Raw genomic sequence first — 24,361 nt, 5'->3', positions numbered from 1 at the left:
ACAAATCCGAGTCTTGTCTTCTCCTTTCCCAGGAGGTGTGCTATTGAATAAGGCGTGGTGATGGTGAACATACTTTTGCTTCACACCCTTTTTCCTATACAAGCCCACGTGATTACATTTCAGGGAACGCATGATCACCTACAAAAAGATAAATTGGAATGGGGATCTTTCCAGTGTAATGAATCAGATCCATGGAGCCAGTGACCGGATCGCCCCGTTCTCACACCGCTCCTTTGTACGACATGACAGAAGGATGACTAAACAAGAGGAAACAACATAGGTGCAAGTTATGATGTCAAAGACAACACGGAGGATTACTAACGCCCCGTCCTCCTGCACGGGGTTGCATAAAAGCAAACACGCGGAGCATTACCAGCCCTGTGCGTTTGACTTTTCATAAAAGTATCTGGATAATTGCTCTTCTATTACGATTAGTACAGGAGCGATCGGTGAGGAACTCGCTCGTCTGGTTCTGGAGGCGCGTGCGGAGGCGACATGTCTGCTCACATACGGATTTTGTTGATGGACTCAAGTACTAAATGACTTGCAATTATAGAGGACACACTGCGTTTATGTCCGGGCATGTGTTAGATTCAGGCAGAACCGCAACAAGACCGAAGACGTCAAAGGGAGATGTGATGGACTCCGCTTTGTGCTTTTTGCCCAGATTGTGGCCATCATTACAAAAGCAAAACAAAAACACACACACACACACACACACACACACACACACACACACAATATTCCATATAGAACACCCTAAAAGCATCCCATTTTTACAGATACATTCCACTATTAACCAAAGAAACCCTATTAGATCATTTATATTTTAAATAGTGATGAGCGGGCACTACCATGCTCAGGTGCTCAGTACTGGTAACTAGTGATGGTCGAGCACTACCATGCTCGGGTACTCGGTAACTAGTGATGAGTGAGCACTACCATGCTCGGGTGCTCAGTACTCGTAACTAGTGATGAGTGAGCACTACCATGCTCGGGTGCTCAGTACTGGTAACTAGTGATGAGCGGCCACTACCATGCTCAGGTGCTCAGTACTCGTAACTAGTGATGAGCGAGCACTATCATGCTCCTGTGCTCAGTACTGGTAACTAGTGATGAGCGGGCACTACCATGCTCGGGTGCTCTGTACTCGTAACTAGTGATGAGCGGGCACTACCATGCTCGGGTGCTCAGTACTCGTAACTAGTGATGAGCGTGCACTACCATGCTCGGGTGCTCAGTACTCGTAACTAGTGATGAGCAAGCACTACCATGCTCGTGTGCTCAGTACTCGTAACTAGTGATGAGTGGGCACTACCATGCTCGAGTGCTCAGTACTCGTAACTAGTGATGAGTAGGCACTACCATGCTCGGGTGCTCAGTACTCGTAACTAGTGATGAGCGTGCACTACCATGCTCGGGTGCTCAATACTCGTAACTAGTGATGAGTAGGCACTACCATGCTCGGGTGCTCTGTACTCGTAACTAGTGATGAGCGGGCACTACCATGCTCGGGTGCTCTGTACTCGTAACTAGTGATGAGTGGGCACGGGTGCTGTGTACTGGTAACTAGTGATCAGCGGGCACTACCATGCTCGGGTGCTCAGTACTCGTAACTAGTGATAAGCGGGCACTACCATGCTCAGTACTCGTAACTAGTGATAAGCGAGTACTACCATGCTTAGGTACCGAGCACCCAAGCATGGTAGTGCCCGCTCATCACTAGTTACAAGTGACTGAGTACAATTTTGATGTGATTTATGGATCAAAATTGCACATTCAAGCTAACCAGTGCTTGAACAAAAAGAAAAACAAAAAAAAAAAAAAAAACTAAAAACCACACGCCGTCACCACAAGGATGCCATTTAAATTTGTATCCCTGCATTCAAGGCAGTAGACGTTGTATCCCTAAATGACTTTACTTACAATCAACTGAAGGTGGATGACCACTGATGTTAATAAGAGGCCAGGTCATTTATGACTGAGGGCAAAAGGTCTATTGCCCAAATTAGCCACATATGTCGCCGACTGCACAGCCTGAGGGTAGAACACTTGGCCGTCAGCCAGAAAGCACCAAAGACATCTGTTGTGGCTCTAATCAGTCTGACTGTATACAAGGACCAAAAAAAAAAAAAAAGTGTCCTCTAACATTACTTTTTAACAAATCTACATCAACACCTATGGGTTCCTCAGAGGTCAAAAAACACTTCTTAAAAAGAACTTGTACAATCCGCTGACCCTATGGTTTCGGAAAATAGTGCTATGCCTCGAGAAAAAAAAAAAAAAATTCTTGAAGAACAAAGAAATGTTTCAAAATCATTATTTTTGGAATTCTGTTTTGTTCTGGATTGTGTTTGTTATTCACTTTTCCTAAGAACTAAAAAAAAAAAAAAAAAATCTTCTCTTTAGAATAAAGAAGCCCAAGGTTGAATGTTTGGGGAATTCCTAGGGCAGGAGGTAGCTCACCGCTCCTTGACAGATACTAAACATTGAGAAACTGTAACTTCTTGAATGAAAGTCTGGCATGAAGACGCGGGGTCAGCGGATTTACACTTGTCTGTGGGATTGAGATGTACGGGACAGAAACCACAGAGCAGACAGGGCGAGTCATACAATGAAACCCGCCAGGTGCTGCACAACAATCCCAGCACTTGTCCCCTGTGTTCTCTATATGGGGGACCGGAACGTGACTGCTCCAGGTCCGAGGTGCGAGGCCAAGAGGGAAGAAGAAACAAAGTGCAAGAAGTCAGAAGGCTCCTCAAGTGATCTGAACGCCATGCACACCTGCTCTCTACTAACAAACAAGGAAAAAGGTTTTATTATAAGGCCATGTGCACACGCTGCGTTTTTTTTTTTTTTTTGACGCTGCGTTTGTGCATTTTTGGCTGCTAAAAAACGCACAAAAACGCACCCGTGGCAAAATAAAAAGCGGCAAAAACCGCATGCGTTTTTACCGCGATTTGGTGCGTTTTTTGGCTGCGTTTTGATCTCTGCGTTTTTCCAATGCATTGCATGGGGTGAAAACGCAGAAAAACGCAGGAAAGAATTGACATGTCCATTTTTTTTTTTTAAACTCAAAAACGCAGCTTAAAAAAAAAAAAAAAAAAAAAAAAAAAAAGTTGTGTGCGGACAACAAAAATGAAAACGCAGACTTTGCTGGGGAAGCAAAGTCATGCAGTTTTGAGGCCAAAAACGCACCCGAAAAATGCACAAAAACGCCGCAAAAAACGCACTGTGTGCACATAGCCTAAGGCTGAATGAAGAATTTTTCTTCTAGTGAATGCATTCTTTTTTAGTTCATCAGAAATTTAAAATCGAAAACTCCAAGAACTCAAAAGTGGGAGCATTTCACTAGAAAACTGGGCAGTTTTGTCAGCTTAAAAAAAAAAACAACAAAAAAACACCATATGCACATAGCCTTAGGGCGAGTTTACATTAGTGGTGTTTAAAGAATGGCCGATCGGTCAATATTGACCGATCGGCGGCTGTTTAGTAAAAAACTCCAGCTCACACGGACTGTAAGGCTATGTGCGCACACAGCGGTTATTTTACACTGCGTTTGTGCGTTTTTTGGCCGCTAAAACCGCGCAAAAAAAACGTACGTGCGTTTTTGATCTCTGCATTTTTCCATTGCATTAAAAAACGCAGCTTAAAAAAAATAAAGTGGTGTGCAGACAGCAAAAATTAAAACTCAGACTTTGCTGGGGAAGCAAAATCATGCAGTTTTGAGCACAAAAACGCACCCAAAAGAAGAGCAAAAACGCCGCGAAAAACGCACTGTGCGCACATAGCCTAAATGTTCTCAGCAGCACGAGTCCGGCTAAGGCTGAGTTCACATGTCCGGTAATCATCCGTTGCCTAAAAAGTTGTCCAAACCCAACATTTGTCAGTTTTGAAAATATTGATTTTTTTTTCAGTATTTTTTTTTTTGCTTTAAAATATAGGAGTCTGCAAAACTGATCTGTTAACCGATTGACACGTTGTCATCCATTTTTCTTGCATTTGTAAAGGATCCGTTTTTTTCTTACTGGATCAGTTTCAAATGGAAGACCAATAGCTATCAGTTAACGGATCCGTTTTCTATAGACTCCCAAACAACAGATCCTGCAAGAATCAATATTTTCAAAACAGACAAAAACATTGTGTTTGTGGAACTTTTTTTTACCAAGGGATCCATTCTAATGGATGATTACTGGACGTGTGAACTCGGCCTTACAAAGGACAGTGAGCGGCTGAGAAGGATGAGGTTTTGTGCAATCCAGAAGATTCTGCTCTTCCATTGAGTGATCGGCAATATGCATGATAATCATGAAATACGCAATGCAAAGAAGGCTCGTTTAGGACAATTGCGCCCCATGGTAAGCAAAATATTAACACCTCCAGTGGGATTATTCATTCATTTGCCTCTGACCCATATACAGTTAGGGCTAAGCCACACGGCGAGAAAATCGGTGCGAGTGGAGTGCGATAAAACATCGCATTCCCCTCGGACCAATTCTAGCCTGTGTGTCAGCACACATGAGCGATTATTTTCTCAGCCCTAATCGGACTGAGAAAACAATCGCAGCATGCTGCGATTGTAATGCGAGACTCTTTCTCTCGCACCCATTCAAGTGAATGGGGCGAGAGAAAAATCGCACTGCACTCGCGGTACATCGGTGTACTGCTAGTGCAGTGCGAGAATGGCAATACCCGGCTACACAGGAGAGAGGGAGAGAAATCCCTCCCTCCTCTCCTGAGTGCCGGCCCGCCCCCCGCAGCTGAGGTCTGCTCGCACGAACGGACCTCAGTTGCAAGGACACAGGCATGACACTCGGCTCTGCTGTACTGCCAGCACGAGTCGAGTCTCATGCAAGTGGATCGCAGTAGTGCCCGTGTGGCCCCAGCCTTAGGTCCAGAAATATTTGGACAGTGACACAATTTTCGTGAGTTGGGCTCTGCATGCCACCACATTGGATTTGAAATGAAATCTCTACAACAGAATTCAAGTGCAGATTGTAACGTTTAATTTGAAGGTTTGAACAAAAATATCTGATAAAAATTGTAGGAATTGTCACATTTCTTTACAAACACTCCACATTTTAGGAGGTCAAAAGTAATTGGACAAATAAACCAAACCCAAACAAAATATTTTTATTTTCAATATTTTGTTGCGAATCCTTTGGAGGCAATCACTGCCTTAAGTCTGGAACCCATGGACATCACCAAACGCTGGGTTTCCTCCTTCTTAATGCTTTGCCAGGCCTTTACAGCCGCAGCCTTCAGGTCTTGCTTGTTTGTGGGTCTTTCCGTCTTAAGTCTGGATTTGAGCAAGTGAAATGCATGCTCAATTGGGTTAAGATCTGGTGATTGACTTGGCCATTGCAGAATGTTCCACTTTTTTGCACTCATGAACTCCTGGGTAGCTTTGGCTGTATGCTTTGGGTCATTGTCCATCTGTACTATGAAGCGCCGTCCGATCAACTTTGCGGCATTTGGCTGAATCTGGGCTGAAAGTATATCCCGGTACACTTCAGAATTCATCCGGCTACTCTTGTCTGCTGTTATGTCATCAATAAACACAAGTGACCCAGTGCCACTGAAAGCCATGCATGCCCATGCCATCACGTTGCCTCCACCATGTTTTACAGAGGATGTGGTGTGCCTTGGATCATGTGCCGTTCCCTTTCTTCTCCAAACTTTTTTCTTCCCATCATTCTGGTACAGGTTGATCTTTGTCTCATCTGTCCATAGAATACTTTTCCAGAACTGAGCTGGCTTCATGAGGTGTTTTTCAGCAAATTTAACTCTGGCCTGTCTATTTTTGGAATTGATGAATGGTTTGCATCTAGATGTGAACCCTTTGTATTTACTTTCATGGAGTCTTCTCTTTACTGTTGACTTAGAGACAGATACACCTACTTCACTGAGAGTGTTCTGGACTTCAGTTGATGTTGTGAACGGGTTCTTCTTCACCAAAGAAAGTATGCGGCGATCATCCACCACTGTTGTCATCCGTGGACGCCCAGGCCTTTTTGAGTTCCCAAGCTCACCAGTCAATTCCTTTTTTCTCAGAATGTACCCGACTGTTGATTTTGCTACTCCAAGCATGTCTGCTATCTCTCTGATTGATTTTTTCTTTTTTTTTCAGCCTCAGGATGTTCTGCTTCACCTCAATTGAGAGTTCCTTAGACCGCATGTTGTCTGGTCACAGCAACAGCTTCCAAATGCAAAACCACACACCTGTAATCAACCCCAGACCTTTTAACTACTTCATTGATTACAGGTTAACGAGGGAGACGCCTTCAGAGTTAATTGCAGCCCTTAGAGTCCCTTGTCCAATTACTTTTGGTCCCTTGAAAAAGAGGAGGCTATGCATTACAGAGCTATGATTCCTAAACCCTTTCTCCGATTTGGATGTGAAAACTCTCATATTGCAGCTGGGAGGGTGCACTTTCAGCCCATATTAAATATATAATTGTATTTCTGAACATGTTTTTGTAAACAGCTAAAATAACAAAACTTGTGTCACTGTCCAAATATTTCTGGACCTAACTGTATGCAACTCATTACCAATCCAGTGAATAGGTAATAAGCTGAGCACTGGTGGTCCCACCATCTGTGATGCCCTGGACTATTCGGGTTGTCACAGGGTTCAGCACAATTTGCCCTTCCCGTGCAGGACTCAACCCCTCATGGTTCTGGGTCTCCATCCGGCAGTACTGCCTCCACCAGCATTCACAAATCCTAGATACACTTTGCACCGCACCTGTCGGGCACACCAGTGGGCTGCTTAAGGAAAAATAGGGCCGCACCTAGGGGTCAGGCAGGGAGGTGGGAGGTGTCAAGTTAGTTGAGCGGTAGCCCACAAGCTGTGAGGAGCTCTGAGGAAGCTGGGAGTTGGAGCTCCCAGGGGGGAAGCAGTCTAGGTCGCAGACAGTATCTGAACCTAGAGAAGTCGGACCCCTGGTCGCAGGGGATTGAGGCTAGGTGCCTGGATCCCGTCAAGGAGGACGGTTAGCAGCCTGGTTCTATCACCAGTCCGGGACCGAAGGCACATCGGGGTACACGGACCCACAGGTCGAGGACAAGCTTCAGGCAACCCAGCATTTAACCTGCAGAGGACAGGGCCTTTATGGACTGTTTCCATCAAGCTCAGAGATCGGGGGCACTAGCGCAACGAGGGGGATAGGGGTTTCCAAACGAGCGGCTCACTGATATCCCAAGCGTGGGCTCCTGAGAGCAGACTCCTCCACTTAGCCACAGTGGGGAGCGGGGCCCGGAAAGCGCCAAGCTACCGGACCACAACAGACAATCTAAATTTTGTGCCTGGAGGTAGGTTATGGACCACCAGGCAGTGCTGCTGGAGATGGGACCCGGACGAGCTCCCCTCGAGAGGCAACGGCGTTCAGAGACTTTGTTTACCCTGTTGTCAGCGTCTGCTTCATTGCTGAGTGAGTACCCGACTGACCCCTGCACTGCACCCCCTGCACCACCAGAGTCCCGGGGCCTGTCCCTACCCGGGGAGGGCAATGTCATCTGGCTGCCCCACTCCATCATCCCGGGTACTCTCAACGGCAGCGGCGGTACTCCCAATTACCACACACCAAGGGTGGCATCACCACGAACTACACCAATCCCCTGTAAATAACCCCCTTCTATATTTGAGTGTGGCCCCTAGCCCCCGGATCCGGAGACCCTCGAGCCACGAGTAATCACCACCCCCGGATCTGAGTGGTTCGGTCCGCTGCAAGGGTGGCCCACATCCATAATACCCTCAGCAATTCAGAAAATGGTCGCGGAGTGCACCATTTGATTTGGGTGATGATCCTGCTTCATTTATTGTCCAAGTTGTACAGCGCTCCGGAATATATTGGTGCTACATATCTTATTATATGTGTGTAATATTTGAATAAATGGCGCCGAAGAACAATTGCTCTAATAAAAATACGCTCCTCAGAGGTTCTCTTGATCGGCGGAGGTTCCAGTTCTCACCAATCCTGTGGATATGTGACGATTTGCACTTTTGGATCATCCGATTTAAGACTTGTTCAATTTTAAAGATTTCTTCCAACTTTCAGACACAGAAGTAGTTCAGGCTGTCTTCCCACATCAGAATTTCATAATCCCTGTAGACTGTAAGCCCTCGCGGGCAGGGTCCTCTCTCCTCCTGTAGACTGTGAGCCCTCGCGGGCAGGGTCCTCTCTCCTCCTGTAGACTGTGAGCCCTCGCGGGCAGGATCCTCTCTCCTCCTGTAGACTGTGAGCCCTCGCGGGAAGGGTCCTCTCTCCTCCTGTAGACTGTGAGCCCTCGCGGGAAGGGTCCTCTCTCCTCCTGTAGACTGTGAGCCCTCGCGGGCAGGGTCCTCTCTCCTCCTGTATCAGTTTGTTTTGTACTGTTAATGATTGTTGTACGTATACCCTCTTTCACTTGTAAAGCGCCATGGAATAAATGGCGCTATAATAATAAATAATAATAATAATAATAATAATAATAATAATAATAATAATAATAATAATCCACACATGGATCTTAATGTCTGGACCGGCCGGTATCACTTGACCTCAGGTATTTAGGAGGCTGGGGAGTTTGGATCAGGAGGCTTCTGGCTGGTCTGGATTTCGGGGGTCGGTCTGGATTTCGGAAAGGGAGGGGGGGGGGTTCGCCTACATGGACAGATTATGTATGTCCATCCAAGTGTGTCCCAAGTCTGGAAATTCCAGGACAATCCAACATTGACGTCTACCTGTTGATGTGACTTTTTTTGCTCTTTTTCTCAAGTCCACACTTATATTAGTCGCTCACTTTACATTTAATGTTCCCTTATATTTTCAGGCCTCCATAAATCCACAAACCGTGTGTCCTCTTCTGACCTGGAACATTTCAGAGAACACAATTTCCCCAAAGACCATTGTGATAGTCAGTCCCGCACCCCCCAATGTCGCAAACATCACCTCTATATGTTCACGAAGCGTAAAAGCTCAGGAAGCGTACAGTTTTGTGCATTAACAGCACAAAAGCTTTTATAAAACGCAACGATTTCAGAATGTTGTGATGAAATTGTACTTCACGGTGGTTTACCTACAACGTCAGCATGTAATGCTCCGGGCAATTAGCGGCCATCCACCCACACACACCCCCAATATGATTATATATGCTCCTGAAAGTGGATCTGTCACCAAATTCCACAATGCAAATATTAAACAGATTGTAGACCTGATGAGGCTGGTGCGTTTTCTTTAAAAATCCATGTAAGAATGTCCATCCTGAGGAGCATTTAGGAGTCAGTCTATATAATGAGAGAGTTTGGGGATCCAAGTGTATTAAGAACCCATCTACCACGTCTGATGGACAGCTGCGGCTTGTACAGAACAGTTCTGAGCAGCGGCAGGGAGGAGGGACGCTGGGGAGCTGTCAATCAGGAAATGCAAGAGGATAATTATTGGAACAGGTTATACAGCTATGTTGACAGGGATTTTCAAAGTAAGTACAACAGCCTCATCAGGAGATACCTTACATTTCTTTTGGGCTAAAATTTAAAAAAAAAAAAAAAAAAGTTAAGAATGTCAAATCAAGGTCAACCCCAATAGGAATTTGGAACTGGAGATTAACTGAGCAAACTAGATGTACGTAAGAACAATTTTCATTATGAAGAATGCTCAGTGATTGAATGGGGAAGGTCAAGAATTATTCCCTCTCCATTTTAAGAGATAAAAACAAAGAAATCGTCCACTAAAGACAAACACGTAAATTCTGACATCTTGCAAGGATCTAGCAAAATCAAATCATTTTTAAAACTTTTGACATCACCAGAACTTCATTGTAGGAAAGCATTGCAGTGGCATGGAGGGCGAGAGTGAGGGGCAGGCTACATTTTTATCATCCAAGAAAATCGGACCAATTATGATCAGATGTGGAGAATGGTAAAATAAAAATAATAAATAATATATATAAATTATTATTATAAATATAAAATATTATAAATTAATAATAAAACTATTACTATATACACTAATATATTATACTAGCTGTACTACCCGGCTTCGCCCGGGTTAATAACGGTTAACAAAATAGAATGTATTAACAAAAATTTATTCTGCACACATTATCGGCTGCCCGGAATAGTAACTGTCTCTCTCTCTCTCTCTCTCTCTCTCTCTTTCCCTGCCTCTTTCCCTGTCTGTGTCTGCCTCTTTCCCTGTCTGTGTCTGCCTCTTTCCCTGTCTGTGTCTGCCTCTTTCCCTGTCTGTGTCTGCCTCTTTCCCTGTCTGTGTCTGCCTCTTTCCCTGGCTGCATTGTGACACGCCAACATTCCATATAAGGGCATGGCTGCACATTCTTCTGAAGTTCTGGCTGCACTGTGGCTCCCAGCTCCATTCGCTTTAACGAAGGCAGGTTTTTTTAGCGAATAACTAAAGCGCGGGGTTAAAATTTCCCCTCAAAACATAGCCTATGACGCTCTCAGGGTCCAGAAGTGTGAGTGTGCAAAATATTGTGGCTGTAGCTGCGACGGTGCAGATGCCAATCCCGGACATACACACACACACATACATACATACATACATACATACATACATACATACATACATACATACATACATACATACATACATACACATTCAGCTTTATATATTAGATAATTATATAAACAATATTTCCCCTTTCTTTTCCATTCGGTTTGTCCACAAAAATTGGACAGGACCCAGATATCATCGGAGAACCATACGAAATTCCTCCACAGCCACGCAAGTCAGTGGGTCCAAGTGTGAGCTGATTTACAGAGGCAGCTCGGGCATGCAACAATTGAGGGAGGAATGAAGAAAATGGCTGTGTGCAACCCCTTAAGAGTAAAATCGGTCAGAGTGCGATCCGACGTTTTGTCAGATCGCATTCAGACCACAAATAAGCCCCTCTGCTCGACCCTTCCGGGCAGGCATTTTATTGCAACTTCTGGAAGCAGCAAAGTCATGGAGCTTTGCCCTGAATCAGAAAACAGCAGAGCAGCCAGAGACGTTTTACGTTTTTCTGAGTCGTCCTGACTTTGTTGGTAACGTCACATATCACACCGTAGGGTTGTTTATACTAAAAGCAGGATGTACAATATAGACACTCGGAAAAAATATAATATAATATAATATACATATATATACATACATACATATACACACACACACACACACACTGTATATATAATATAAATCTGTAATAAAATCTATAAATCAGCCCCAAAACTGGAAGAAACGCCTTGAAATCTTTATCCAGCTTTGTATAAGGGCGACCGTTCTGATTAAAGGGGTTATCCGGCTTCTTTTGACTTTTTTTTATTACCCTATTGGGCTACATTGGGGCAGGTAAGTAGATAGAGACCACTTACCTGCCCTGCTGTCAGCCCCTCTCCCCGGCTCAAAGAGGTCATGTGACCGCTCCTGCCGCGATTTTGCTGCTTCCGGACATTTCATGTCAACATGGGCAGGGCCATGTTGACATGCAAATGTGGAACAGCATGTCACCGCCCTGCTGGGTGTCTACAGTGTGATGAGCCCCGCCCCCTTCCCTGCACCCTCCCACACATTCCCCCGCACCTCTGTTACTCTCCAGTAACCTCCCCCTGCACTGCTGTGGGGTCCGTGACCTGGGGGCGGGGCCTGGCGGCAGCTGCCGTGGTGTCAGCGCCAGCACCGGGCCCCTGCTCAGGATCACACATTCAAATGTACCGGCATCACAGATCACAGATGCCGGTACATTTGAAAGTGCTGATGAGAAGCAGCGCAGCGCTGATTCTCATCACTGTCCCTCCCGCTGTCTGAGCTCTCTTCAGCACAGCGGTGACGTCAGAGCACAGACAGCGCGCGAACGTGCAGGAGCGGCGGGGACAGAGGACGGGTGAGTATGTATTCCTTACATGTGTTCCCGATGGGGATGGGGATGAGGATGGGGATGGGGGGCGGGCGGTGCAGAGCCATATGTGGTGCGTGTGCAGAGCCATATGTGTGCGTGTGCAGAGCCATATGTGTGCAGAGCCATATGTGTGCGTGTGCAGAGCCATATGTGTGCGTGTGCAGAGCCATATGTGTGCGTGTGCAGAGCCATATGTGTGCGTGTGCAGAGCCATATGTGTGCGTGTGCAGAGCCATATGTGTGCGTGTGCAGAGCCATATGTGTGCGTGTGCAGAGCCATATGTGTGCGTGTGCAGAGCCATATGTGTGCGTGTGCGGTACAGAGCCTGCGTGTGCGGTACAGAGCCATGTGTGTGCGGTGCAGAGCCATGTGTGTGCGGTGCAGAGCCATGTGTGTGCGGTGCAGAGCCATATGTGTGCGGTGCAGAGCCATATGTGTGCGTGTGCGGTGCAGAGCCATATGTGTGCGTGTGCGGTACAGAGCCTGCGTGTGCGGTACAGAGCCATGTGTGTGCGGTGCAGAGCCATGTGTGTGCGGTGCAGAGCCATGTGTGTGCGGTGCAGAGCCATATGTGTGCGGTGCAGAGCCATATGTGTGCGTGTGCGGTGCAGAGCCCGATGTGGGGCTGTTATTTGCAATGCTGTAGTGATAATAGGTCAGGTGCTGGGGCAGAATATACTGACAGGGACTGTGTGTGCAGGGGGCGGGCAGGGGGCGGGGCTGGACACTGGGGTGGGGCTGGACACTGGGGTGGGGCTGGACACTGGGGTGGGGCTGGACACTGGGGTGGGGCTGGACACTGGGGTGGGGCTGGACACTGGGGTGGGGCTGGACACTGGGGTGGGGCTGGACACTGGGGTGGGTGGTGACAGCTCTGACTGAGGTTTAGCACAGGAAATTATCATGTTTGCTGGAGCTGAATGTAAACAAGAAGCTGCAGAGAATAAAGGGATAATTCAAAAGGAACAAAAGTTAGAAAACAAAAAATAACAATGTAGGTGTGATTTATATGACAATACAGCACAGATTAGCTTAACAAAAATTTTTGAGTTTATGTCGGACAACCCCTTTAATATGGTCATGTTCTTCTCCAACGCCTTCCCCATGGGTATACAAAGGATTCATGACCATCCCAAATTCCACGATTGTGCACAGCAGCCGCGCTCCAGGAACAGACTTAACCCTTACTCGCCTGGCAGATCAATAATCCATCCAGATATACGCTACTTGTGTTCATAAAGCCAAGGCTTGGCACAAGAGCTTACCTTCCCCGGGATGTAGTGCAGAATGTTGTCCGAATGCGTCACCCGTCCGACGCCACTTTCGTTCCCAAACAGATAAGTCCACTTGGTTCTGCTGTCCTGCCTGTGAAGAGAGGTGGGATGAGACAGCTGCAATCCTTTCCCCGATAGGCATACATCAATGTTATTATGAAATGTCACGCTGACACCGGTGGCTACAAAAACGTTAACACTTTATGACCTATAATAAAGTCTTATGAGCCCTTGTGTCAGGAGCAGCTTCACAATGTGATGACAAGTCCGACTCTTCCTGCTCCGACAAGATGGCTCGCTTGTCGTTTTTTGGTTTTTTGCTGTCCTCAGCTGCGCCTAGCTTGGATGCTGCACCTCGAAACTCATGCGAGATATACGCGAGATACATGCGAGCCAACCGCAAGTGGGACACCGGCCTAACACCGTCAGTAGCAACTAAGAAAATATAGCTTTTTATGTAAATAAAATTTCATTTTCTATTAATAAATAGAACAGTGCGGAATTTAAAGTTTGCAACATATCAATTTTTTTCATCCTGGATTTTACCCTTAGTAATGCAAATTGAGAAATCTGCTGCAAAAAAAATCAGCAAAACGCCGCAGTATTTTGTGCAGATCTAGGCTCTGTTCACACAGGGCAATTTTTTGCTCAGGATTTTTCTGCAGTGTGTTGCGAGGAAATAACCTGCAGTTTTGCCCATCCTCATCGATTTGTAAAAGTAAAAAAGTGCAGTAAAATCACAGCAAAACCATGGTAAATATGCTGAAAGAACAGACATGCTCATTGTTTAAAAAAAAAAAACGCAGCAAAAGCCAAGGTGGTTGACAAAAGTCAGGAAAAAAACGCAACGTGTGTGTGTGTGTGTGTACCGTATATATGTGTGTGCGCATGCGTGTATATATGTATGCGCGCGTGTGTGTGTATATGTATGCATGTTTTCAGGAAGCTCAGACTTTGCTGGGACTGTTAATTTATATTAGCATGGATTTCCATAAAACCAAGGCAAAAACCATTCTTAGGCGGCTTTCACACTGTATTTTTTAACATCCGTCATGAACGTTTTTTTTAACGCAAAAACGGATCCAGTGCAAATGCGTTTTCATTTCAATGCATTTGCAATGGACTCGCGTCAACATGCGTTCACCTGCGTTTGCGTGCGTTATAGTGAGGATCCAGCGACTTGCAGTTTTTTAACTTTTTTTTAAAAACGCTACTTGTAGCGTTTTTGAGCTGCGTCCAAATACTGTTTTTCACTGGATCCTGACTATACTGCACGCAAACTTATGTGAACGCTGGCATGGTGGTGATAGACAGGATCCTGCTTGCTCTACTGAGCATGCCCAGAAACCAGCCTGGCATGATCAGTCTCTCTCTCTCCCTCCCTCTCTCTCTCCTCCGCCTGAGAGCGGCAGACGCTCATAACCAAGGTAAATATCGGGTAATCAAGCAAAGCGCTTCGCTTAGTTACCCGATGTTTACCTTGGTTACGTGTGCAGGGAGCCCGGCTCCTAGCAGCTACGGACGCTCGTAACCAAGGTAAATATAGGGTATCCAAGCAAAGCGCTTCGCTTAGTTACCCGATGTTTACCTTGGTTACGTGTGCAGGGAGCCCGGCTCCTAGCAGCTACGGACGCTCGTAACCAAGGTAAATATAGGGTATCCAAGCAAAGCACTTCGCTTAGTTACCCGACGTTTACCTTGGTTACCAGCGTCTGCAGCTGTCAGATGCCGGCTCCCAGTCTATCACGTTCAGTTCCCCTCACTCCCGATCACATGACTTCAATGCCCGCCCCTAAACTTCAAGTGGCAGGATCCTGCAAAATAACACATGCGCTTTTCTTTGTAAAAACAGGATCCACTTTTACAGCAAAAAAAATTCATGACACATGTTAAAAAAAACGTAGTGTGAAAGCAGCCTTATTTATATTAGCATGGATTTCCATAAAACCAAGGCAAAAAACATTTACTGCAGCAAAAACACCCTGTGTGAACACAGCCTTAGGGTATGTTGACACGCATTGTTTTGAAACAAAAAACACAGGGTAGGCCGTAAAAGCTGTGTACAGTCCACACATTTTTGCATTTCTTTCCCATTCATATACATGGGTGAAAAATACTGCAATACTAGGGAAAGAATTAACACAAAGAAAAAACAGAAAAGGAAAAAAAATGCAGAGTGTGAATGAGATTTTTAAAATCTCATTTAATTTGCTGGTACTTTAATATGCAGAGTTTTTTCCCTGCACTAAAACGCCACATGTGAACACATCCTTAGCCTATTTTCACATATTGCACTTTTGCAGGTTTTTTTTAACGCAACTTAAAAGCAGCTTTTTACAGCACCAGCAGAAGCTATGAGATTTCAGAAATCTCCTGCACATATAATATTTATTAATTTATATAGCTCTATTAGTTACAAAGCGCTTTACATACATCATCATCACTGTCCCCATTGGGGCTCAATCTAAATTCCCCATCACTGGGAGGAAAATGGAGAACCCGAAGGAAACCCACGCAAACACAGGGAGAACATACAAACTCCTTGAAGATGTCGTCCTTGGTGGGATTTCAACCCAGAATCCCAGCGCTGCAAGACTGCAGTGCTAACCACTGAGCCACCGTGCTAACCACTGACGAAATTGCAAAATTGCAGCATGTCAATTCTTTGACTTTTTTGCAGCATGTTTTTTAACTATAGAAAGCTATGAAAAAGTGCAAAAATGCAGCAAAAAAAAAAAAAACTAACAAAAAATAAATAAAAACATAGCAAAAACTTTGTCACCAGCTTTTTTTTACTATTAAAAAAAGAGTAGGTTTAGCATGCAGGAAAAAAAAAAGTAACAAAACAGCAACATGTGAACTACTGGCGGACACAGATAGAGGGCCCCTGCGCAAGGACAACATAGGGGACCCCTGCGCAAGGACAACATAGGGGACCCCTGCGCAAGGACAACATAGGGGACCCCTGCGCAAGGACAACATAGGGGACCCCTGCGCAAGGACAACATAGGGGACCCCTGCGCAAGGACAACATAGGGGACCCCTGCGCAAGGACAACATAGGGGACCCCTGCGCAAGGACAACATAGGGGAACCCTGCGCAAGGACAACATAGGGGAACCCTGCGCAAGGACAACATAGGGGAACCCTGCGCAAGGACAACATAGGGGAACCCTGCGCAAGGACAACATAGGGGAACCCTGCGCAAGAACAATACAGGGGCACCCTGTGCAAGAACAATACAGGGGCCCTTTTCAACCCAAGAGCTCATCATAATGCACAATTCCACCTGGTTTGGAGGTAGAAATGGGCCCCCTGACATTTTGGGCCCCTGTGCGCTGCACAGGTTGCGCCAATGTTAAGTCCTCCCCTGATGTGAGCATAGCCTTCCTTAAAAGGGGTTGTCCACTAGTTTTACATTATCCTTAGGATAGGTCATCAAGGTCCGAGACCCCGCACCCCCACTCACCAGCCGTTCTTGGTGCCAATCAGAAATGCTCAGTTCTGGAGCTGCCACGTCTTGTGATAGTGGCTGCGGCCGGCTACTGCACATCCGCTTCCCATTCAAATCAATAGGAGGCGCATATACAGTACCCGGTTGCTATCAGTTGATGGAGCGGCTCCGGAACGGAGCATTTCAAGCTGCTGCCACTGGCACCTAGAGCAGCTGATCGGCGGGGGTGCGGGGTGTCGGATTCTGGCCGATCAGACATGGATGACCTATTCTAAGGATAGGCCATCAGTGTAAAAGTAGTGGACGACCCCTTTAAGCAGCATTAAATTTACCCTATCCATGGAATCATATGCATGAGCCAAAATCGTTCCTTCCCTACCATCAGAAGCGGATTTGCCGCCATCAATACATAAAGTGCACGGGAAGCGAACTATTAACAGAAGTTTGGAGTTTGTGTTAAAGGGATGAAAGGGCAGAAATCTGACCGAGTTTGCAGAATTTTGAAAGCACAATCTAAAAAACACAAATTCCTTTTCTTGCCATTTACAATATTTGGAAGATTCCAGAGAACCTGAAGCAATAAGTAAACAGATAACAGCATCATAAACGTTGCAGCAATCAATGCAAAAGCTGCTGGAATTTTTCCCATCAAGAATGTATCACAGGTAAACATGACACAGGCAGGTTAGTAATGGGCAGATCAGAATGAGTAAGCACAGATAAGGTTGGGCGCCCCACCCCAGGTCCCACAATTCCCAAACACCAGGTCCATTTAATATTTTACTTCTTCCCAGACAGGACAGGGCCGGGCAGACATACCAATATGTCCACAGCTCTCCGCCGGCCAAGGGGGGGCAATCGCTAGATCAACAGAATTTCATCCCCAAGTTTAATGTCACTCCTTGTTTTAACCTCAGATGATCCGGTAGACAGGGTGGCGGGTGGGCCTAGTGGATCAGATGTACCATTCTTTTTCAAGGCTTTGGTATGGGTTTCAGATCCATTATTAGGCCATGTGCGCACTAGAAAGTGACTTTTTATGAAGGGAAATCGGACCCTCTGAAAGAATCCCGCACCCGCGGTAAATAAAACGCACCAAAACCGCAACAAAATCCATATGCGGTTTTACCACGGATTTTCTGCAGGTTGGTCCCTGCGGATTTTTACCATTATCTATGGCAAAAACCCGCGGAAAAGAAGTGACATGCTCATTAATTCCGCAGGTATATAAAAAAAAAAAAAAAAACCCACAGTTTTTTTTACAGCGCACAGTTTTTTTTTTTTTTTTTTTTTTAAAACCCATAGGTTTTGTTGGGGAATGACTGCAGCAATGTTAGACACATTTTTTGCAGCAAATCCGCAGCGTACACACAGGGCCTTAACGGTGAAACGCTTGAAAGAATAATCCAGGATTAAGAAGAAATAAAAACCATAAGACACTTTGGACTAAGCTGCAGTACCAGACACAACCTGTTGACAACAGAGGTGCAGTAGCCCAAAAAGAAATATTTAAAAAAAAAAACAAAAAAAAACAAAAAAAAAGAGATGAGAATATATATATATATATATATATATATATATATATATATATATATATATATATATATATATATATATATATATATATATATATATATATATATATATATATATATATATATACACACACACACACACACATATATATAATATCTCATCTCTTTTTTTTTTTTAAATATTTCTTTTTGGGCTACTGCACCTCTGTTGTCAACAGGTTGTGTCTGGTACTGCAGCTTAGTCCAAAGTGTGTGTGTTATATATATATATATTATATATATATATATATATATATATTACACATACACACATACATATACACATACATATATATATATACACACTTTACACTTGTTTCTAGTTTTGGCCGAAACCTCAAATATCCTAAACACAGATGATAAATTACCTCCGGGATGATCAAAAAAAAATACATTTTTATCCGTCCAGATCTTGTACACCCCATGAGTGCATGTGATTCACTTAATGTAATACAATTAGGACAAATAGTTTGGTCTACACAGTAACATGCTACAAGGAGGTGGGGGATGGTAAGGGCCCTGGGGGCTTCACTGTCCCTGTACTTTAACTGCTTGAAACCTAATTTTAAACTGATGGCATGGTAAATGCATTATCTTTTTTTTGGGAGGAGGAGGTTACAGCTCAGTAACCCTTAACCCTTTAATTTAATTCAAATTAACCTCATATGTAAAAGTGGTAATTAATAACATTTAAGAGATAATTATATTTTGTGCACAAAAGGAGTTATTAGTGGGAAATGTCAATGGCACTTACACTTGGGGGTCAAAACCAGAAATCATCTTGTTTTGCAAAATGTACAGACCGGTCGGCGATTGTGCAACCTGCACCTAAAATACTTTACACATCCGATAAGCCTGAGAACAAAACACTGCCATAAAGACGTCTGAGACATTCCTTATACAACATGTACACATCACAGAAGACATTCTGGATACATGGCCCCCAGTCTGCACCCTCCATTGCTTTAAAGACAACCAGACACTTGTTTTTCTTAAAAGGAACCACTATTGTGTATTGCAATAGTTTTCTGCCTATAAAAATGGTGCATTTTAGCATTGTGCAAAATAAAAATGAAGCAATGTGCATATACTATATGTAAGTTATTATTCCAAGATTCAAGTGGGTGGTGCAGTTCAAGTGACGAGCCCTGGATAACCACAAAACTGGATAGGTTACTCCAAGACCGCTCTGGTGGCATCCAATGGAGACAGAATAATTAATAATAATAATATTTATTCATTTATATAGCGCTATTAATTTCACAGCGCTTTACATACACTGGCAACACTGTCCCCATTGGGGCTCACAATCTAGAGTCCCTATTTGTATGTCTTTGGAGAAGCAGAACAGGGGTAGACATATCATTGGTGCAACCAGTGCAGCTGAACAGGGGTCTAGGAGGTAAAGGGGGCCACTACCATCTCCAAAGCAGGTGAAATTGTGCATTATGAGGAGCTTTTGGACTGTAAAGGACCCATATATTGTTCTTGCACAGGGGCCCTTTTCTGTTTTTGTCCACCAGCAAAGACCAAGACACTTTTATTGTGCCTAATGTTGCCAAAGCTGTAATGACACCTCCCAACCAGGAGTGGCGTACACTGCATGAGTCTCTAACCAAATGGCACTGCCCCCATGTCTCTTGAGGGCACATACATGCAAGAACAATATATGGGCACTTTGTAGTCCAATAGCTCACCATAATGCACAATTCCAACCGTTTTTGGAGGCGAATGCAGGCCCCCCTGACCACTTGGGCCATTTGCAAAAACTTTTCTCCTTGTATAAAAAACTGCATTGTTTAGAAAATATTGTTAGAATAGTGCACGCAATATATGGCAACTGGTACTACTGCCCCTCAAGCAGAGGTGGACCAAGTAGCAGTAATGGTGCTTGCAATATATACCAACTGGTAATACTATCCCGCAAGCAGAGATGGACCAAGTAGCAGTAATGGTGCATGCAATATATACCAACTGGTACTACTATCCCGCAAGCAGAGATGGACCAAGTAGCAGTAATGGTGCTTGCAATATATACCAACTGGTAATACTATCCCGCAAGCAGAGATGGACCAAGTAGCAGTAATGGTGCATGCAATATATACCAACTGGTACTACTATCCCGCAAGCAGAGGTGGACCAAGTAGCAGTAATGGTGCTTGCAATATATACCAACTGGTAATACTATCCCGCAAGCAGAGATGGACCAAGTAGCAGTAATGGTGCATGCAATATATACCAACGGGTAATACTATCCCGCAAGCAGAGATGGACCAAGTAGCAGTAATGGTGCATGCAATATATACCAACGGGTAATACTATCCCGCAAGCAGAGGTGGAGCAAGTAGCAGTTATAGTGCATGCAATATATACCAACTGGTACTACTATCCTGCAAGCAGAGGTGGAGCAAGTAGCAGTTATAGTGCATGCAATATATACCAACTGGTACTACTATCCTGCAAGCAGAGGTGGAGCAAGTAGCAGTTATAGTGCATGCAATATATACCAACTGGTACTACTATCCCGCAAGCAGAGGTGGATCAAGTAGCAGTTATAGTGCATGCAATATATACCAACTGGTACTACTATCCCGCAAGCAGAGGTGGACCAAGTAGCAGTTATAGTGCATGCAATATATGCTGTGACTTGGTCCACCTCTGCTTGCGGGATAGTAGTACCAGTTGGAATATATTGCAACAATTACAATGTACAGTTTATAAAGGGAGAAAAAAAAAAAAGTTGTTACAAATGGCCAGAAGGGTCAGTGGGTCCTTCATTTGCCTCCAAAAAAAGTTGGAATTTTTTCTAAACAATGTACAGTTTATACAGGGAGAAAAGTTTTTGCAGAGTAACAGTTTGAAGTTTAGAATTCTTGAATCAACTGATAGGTTCCCTTTAACAAGAGGGAAGCAATTCCACCTCAAGACTTGCTACGGGCTGATACTGAGCCTCTTGAAAGTATTAAGTGGCAGCTCTTCTGTTGAGCATAACTGGCAGCTGAAAATGCTGTAGCTGGCAGTTCTTGCAGTCGCCCCCCACCACCCACATATATAGATCAGCACATGTTCTGCTCAGGCAAACCTGCATGTTGAGTAAGGGGAGAACTGGAGAAAATTGCCCCCCACCCACTCAGAAAAAAAAAGGGGGTCAGTGGGGTGTGCCAACAACAAGATGCCAAAGTGTATCATAAGTGTTACAAAGTTTCTTTTCAATCCACAAACTACACAACCTGGTCTACCCCCCCCCCCTTTCCTTGCTCTACTAAAACATACAATAGATATGCAAATAGACCTGACACAAAGCAACGAACTCCCAGATCCCTTGGCCCACACTTCCAACTGACTCCACAAACTTTCCCACAGCTTCTGCTCTCACCAAGTAACATATACCTGACTATAGGAGACCACATATATAATGATATGGTTTAGTACAAGGCTGTGAAGTGATCACAAAAAGATTAGATCCCCATTCATGGAGAGGAATTCTTACAATTTGTATTATCCGCTGCACTATGTATCTGTAGGTCACGTGATCAGACCAATTGTTACATTGTGTAAACAACAAATACAAAATGTTTAATAAAGTCAAGTGTAAGAACAACAAATACTGATTTATCAATACATAAGTTACATTTTGTTTCATGTGGAAGGAAAACTACAAGTGTAAAAAAAAAACAAAAAAAAAAAAACCGATGTAGACAAATAATGTATAATAAATAAGTTACCTTTTGTATCAAGTGTAAGGACAAATACAAATGTATACATGATGATACAAGGTTGCACCCCTTATCTTTTATTCCATACCTCCTACACTAGTTAACAAATCACAAATATATATATATTTTGTGTATGTATGCGTATATAATATGTATGTGTGTGTATATGTGTATATAGGGAATTTAGATTGTGAGCCCCAATGGGGACAGTGTTGCCAATGTGTGTAAAGCGCTGTGGAATTAATAGTGCTATATAAGTGAATAAATATTATATGTATATATATATATATATACATACATATAATATTTATTCACTCATATAGCACTATTAATTCCACAGCGCTTTACACACATTGGCAACACTGTCCCCATTGGGGCTCACAATCTAAATTCCCTATATACACATATACACACACACACATACATATTATATACGCATACATACACAAAATATATATATATATATATATATATATATATTTCCCCCCTCTAGTAATTTAATAAGACACATCAATCACTGCTCATTTACATTTATGGTCCAGGGATGAATCTATAGGAAATGGAATCCAAATAAATACACAATGCAAAGTTTAAAAAAACTTTTGCAAAACTTTTTTTCTTTAAGTATTGGCTTGTAGAAAGTTCCTTGTCTGTATACAGTATTTATGTATACAGTATTTCTGTATACAGTATGAGGATGACACAGGGGACACATGGAGAGACTTACTCTTTGCTTTGCATGGAGTTCTTCCTGGAAAAAGAGTATCTAAGCTGGCGGTGCGGCTGCGGTACACAGCTCAGGTTCCCCATCCTGATCACTCGCTCTCCTGATCCACACTGAGCAGAGTGAAGAAAACTGAACCCTACTCATCCTCACTTCCGCTCCCACGGGTGTAATTGTGGGTGTCACCCTGTGAGCAATCACACTGCAGCCTGCCCTGCCCGGGAAACACCCGCCTGCCTCACTGCACAGGGCAGGGGCTGACACTGCTGTGTGACTGGGGGATATAATCACCATTACCCCATATCCCTGCTGTAGGATTCCTGCTGGGAAAGAAGCAAGTTGTCTTCTTGGGGTCAGAAATCTGATGACACAGAGTGCAATGTTACTCCACTGGACAATGAATATATCAAATGTCATGAGACGGTGACCTGCCAGGACATGCTGGGAGTTGTAGTTTTGCTCTAGCTGGAAAGCTGGTTTAGGGTATGTGCACACAGAGCCTTTTTCAGGCATAACCTGCTCCATATTCAGCCTGAAAAAGAGTAAAAAATGTCAAAAGGAATGCACATGTGCTCATCACTATATACACGTACCAAGCACCCGAGCATGGTAGTGCCCGCTCATCACTATATACAAGTACCAAGCACCCGAGCATGGTAGTGCCCGCTCATCACTATATACAAGTACCAAGCACCCGAGCATGGTAGTGCCCGCTCATCACTAGATACAAGTACAGAGCACCTGAGCATGGTAGTGCCCGCTCATCACTAGATACAAGTACTAAGCACCCGAGCATGGTAGTGCCCGCTCATCACTATATACAAGTACTAAGCACCCAAGCATGGTAGTGCCCGCTCATCACTATATACAAATACTAAGCACCCGAGCATGGTAGTGCCCGCTCATCACTAGATACAAGTACAGAGCACCTGAGCATGGTAGTGCCCGCTCATCACTAGATACAAGTACAGAGCACCTGAGCATGGTAGTGCCCGCTCATCACTAGATACAAGTACAGAGCACCTGAGCATGGTAGTGCCCGCTCATCACTAGATACAAGTACAGAGCACCTGAGCATGGTAGTGCCCACTCATCACTAGATACAAGTACAGAGCACCTGAGCATGGTAGTGCCCGTTCATCACTAGTTACCAGTACAGAGCACCTGAGCATGGTAGTGCCCGCTCATCACTAGTTACCAGTACTGAGTACCCGAGCATGGTAGTGCCCGCTCATCACTAGTTACGAGTACAGAGCACCCGAGCATGGTAGTGCCCGCTCATCACTAGTTACCAGTACTGAGTACCCGAGCATGGTAGTGCCCGCTCATCACTAGTTACGAGTACAGAGCACCCGAGCATGGTAGTGCCTGCTCATCACTAGTTACCAGTACTGAGCACCTGAGCATGGTAGTGCCCGCTCATCACTAGTTACCAGTACTGAACACCTGAGCATGGTAGTGCCCGCTCATCACTAGCAATAACCAAAATAAAACGCCAACATTATTTATGACCAATGAAACAGAACTGCTCTGATGGAATATTTTTGCTTTGTCCCCACAGTAGATGTTTTGCCCCCATTACACCCCAAAACCATACATTTTATCTATCTGTATGACCAAATGTACCCACTATTCTTCTTATGAAGAAATGGCTGCAGGAAAAATGCAAATATTAGATAAGAGGTGTATGCAAATACCTGTGTATGCCTCGCAGCCAACTGTCCCGAAATTCCAGAGACTCC

The 24,361-nt window shown here is 44.4% G+C and overlaps 1 protein-coding gene across 1 annotated transcript in view; it reads right to left on the bottom strand.

Moving 5' to 3' along the window:
• The window catches only part of LOC142256160 (pleckstrin homology domain-containing family N member 1-like), a 69,651-nt gene extending 46,924 nt beyond the window's left edge, over nucleotides 1-22,727 (bottom strand). The window contains exons 1-2 of the mRNA XM_075327696.1: nucleotides 22,623-22,727; nucleotides 13,144-13,243 (exon numbers count right to left, since the gene is read on the bottom strand). Of these exons, the coding sequence (XP_075183811.1) occupies nucleotides 13,144-13,243; nucleotides 22,623-22,705 (183 nt within the window). The 5' untranslated portion in view covers nucleotides 22,706-22,727. The remainder of the gene's footprint in view (nucleotides 1-13,143; nucleotides 13,244-22,622) is intronic.
• Between the last annotated feature and the right edge of the window lie 1,634 nt (nucleotides 22,728-24,361).

Source organism: Anomaloglossus baeobatrachus, chromosome 11 (assembly GCF_048569485.1).
Source record: "Anomaloglossus baeobatrachus isolate aAnoBae1 chromosome 11, aAnoBae1.hap1, whole genome shotgun sequence".
Classification (NCBI taxonomy): Eukaryota; Metazoa; Chordata; class Amphibia; order Anura; family Aromobatidae; genus Anomaloglossus; species Anomaloglossus baeobatrachus.
The sequence above is the reverse complement of the archived record's forward strand: the minus strand, read 5'-3'. Positions and strand labels throughout refer to the sequence as shown.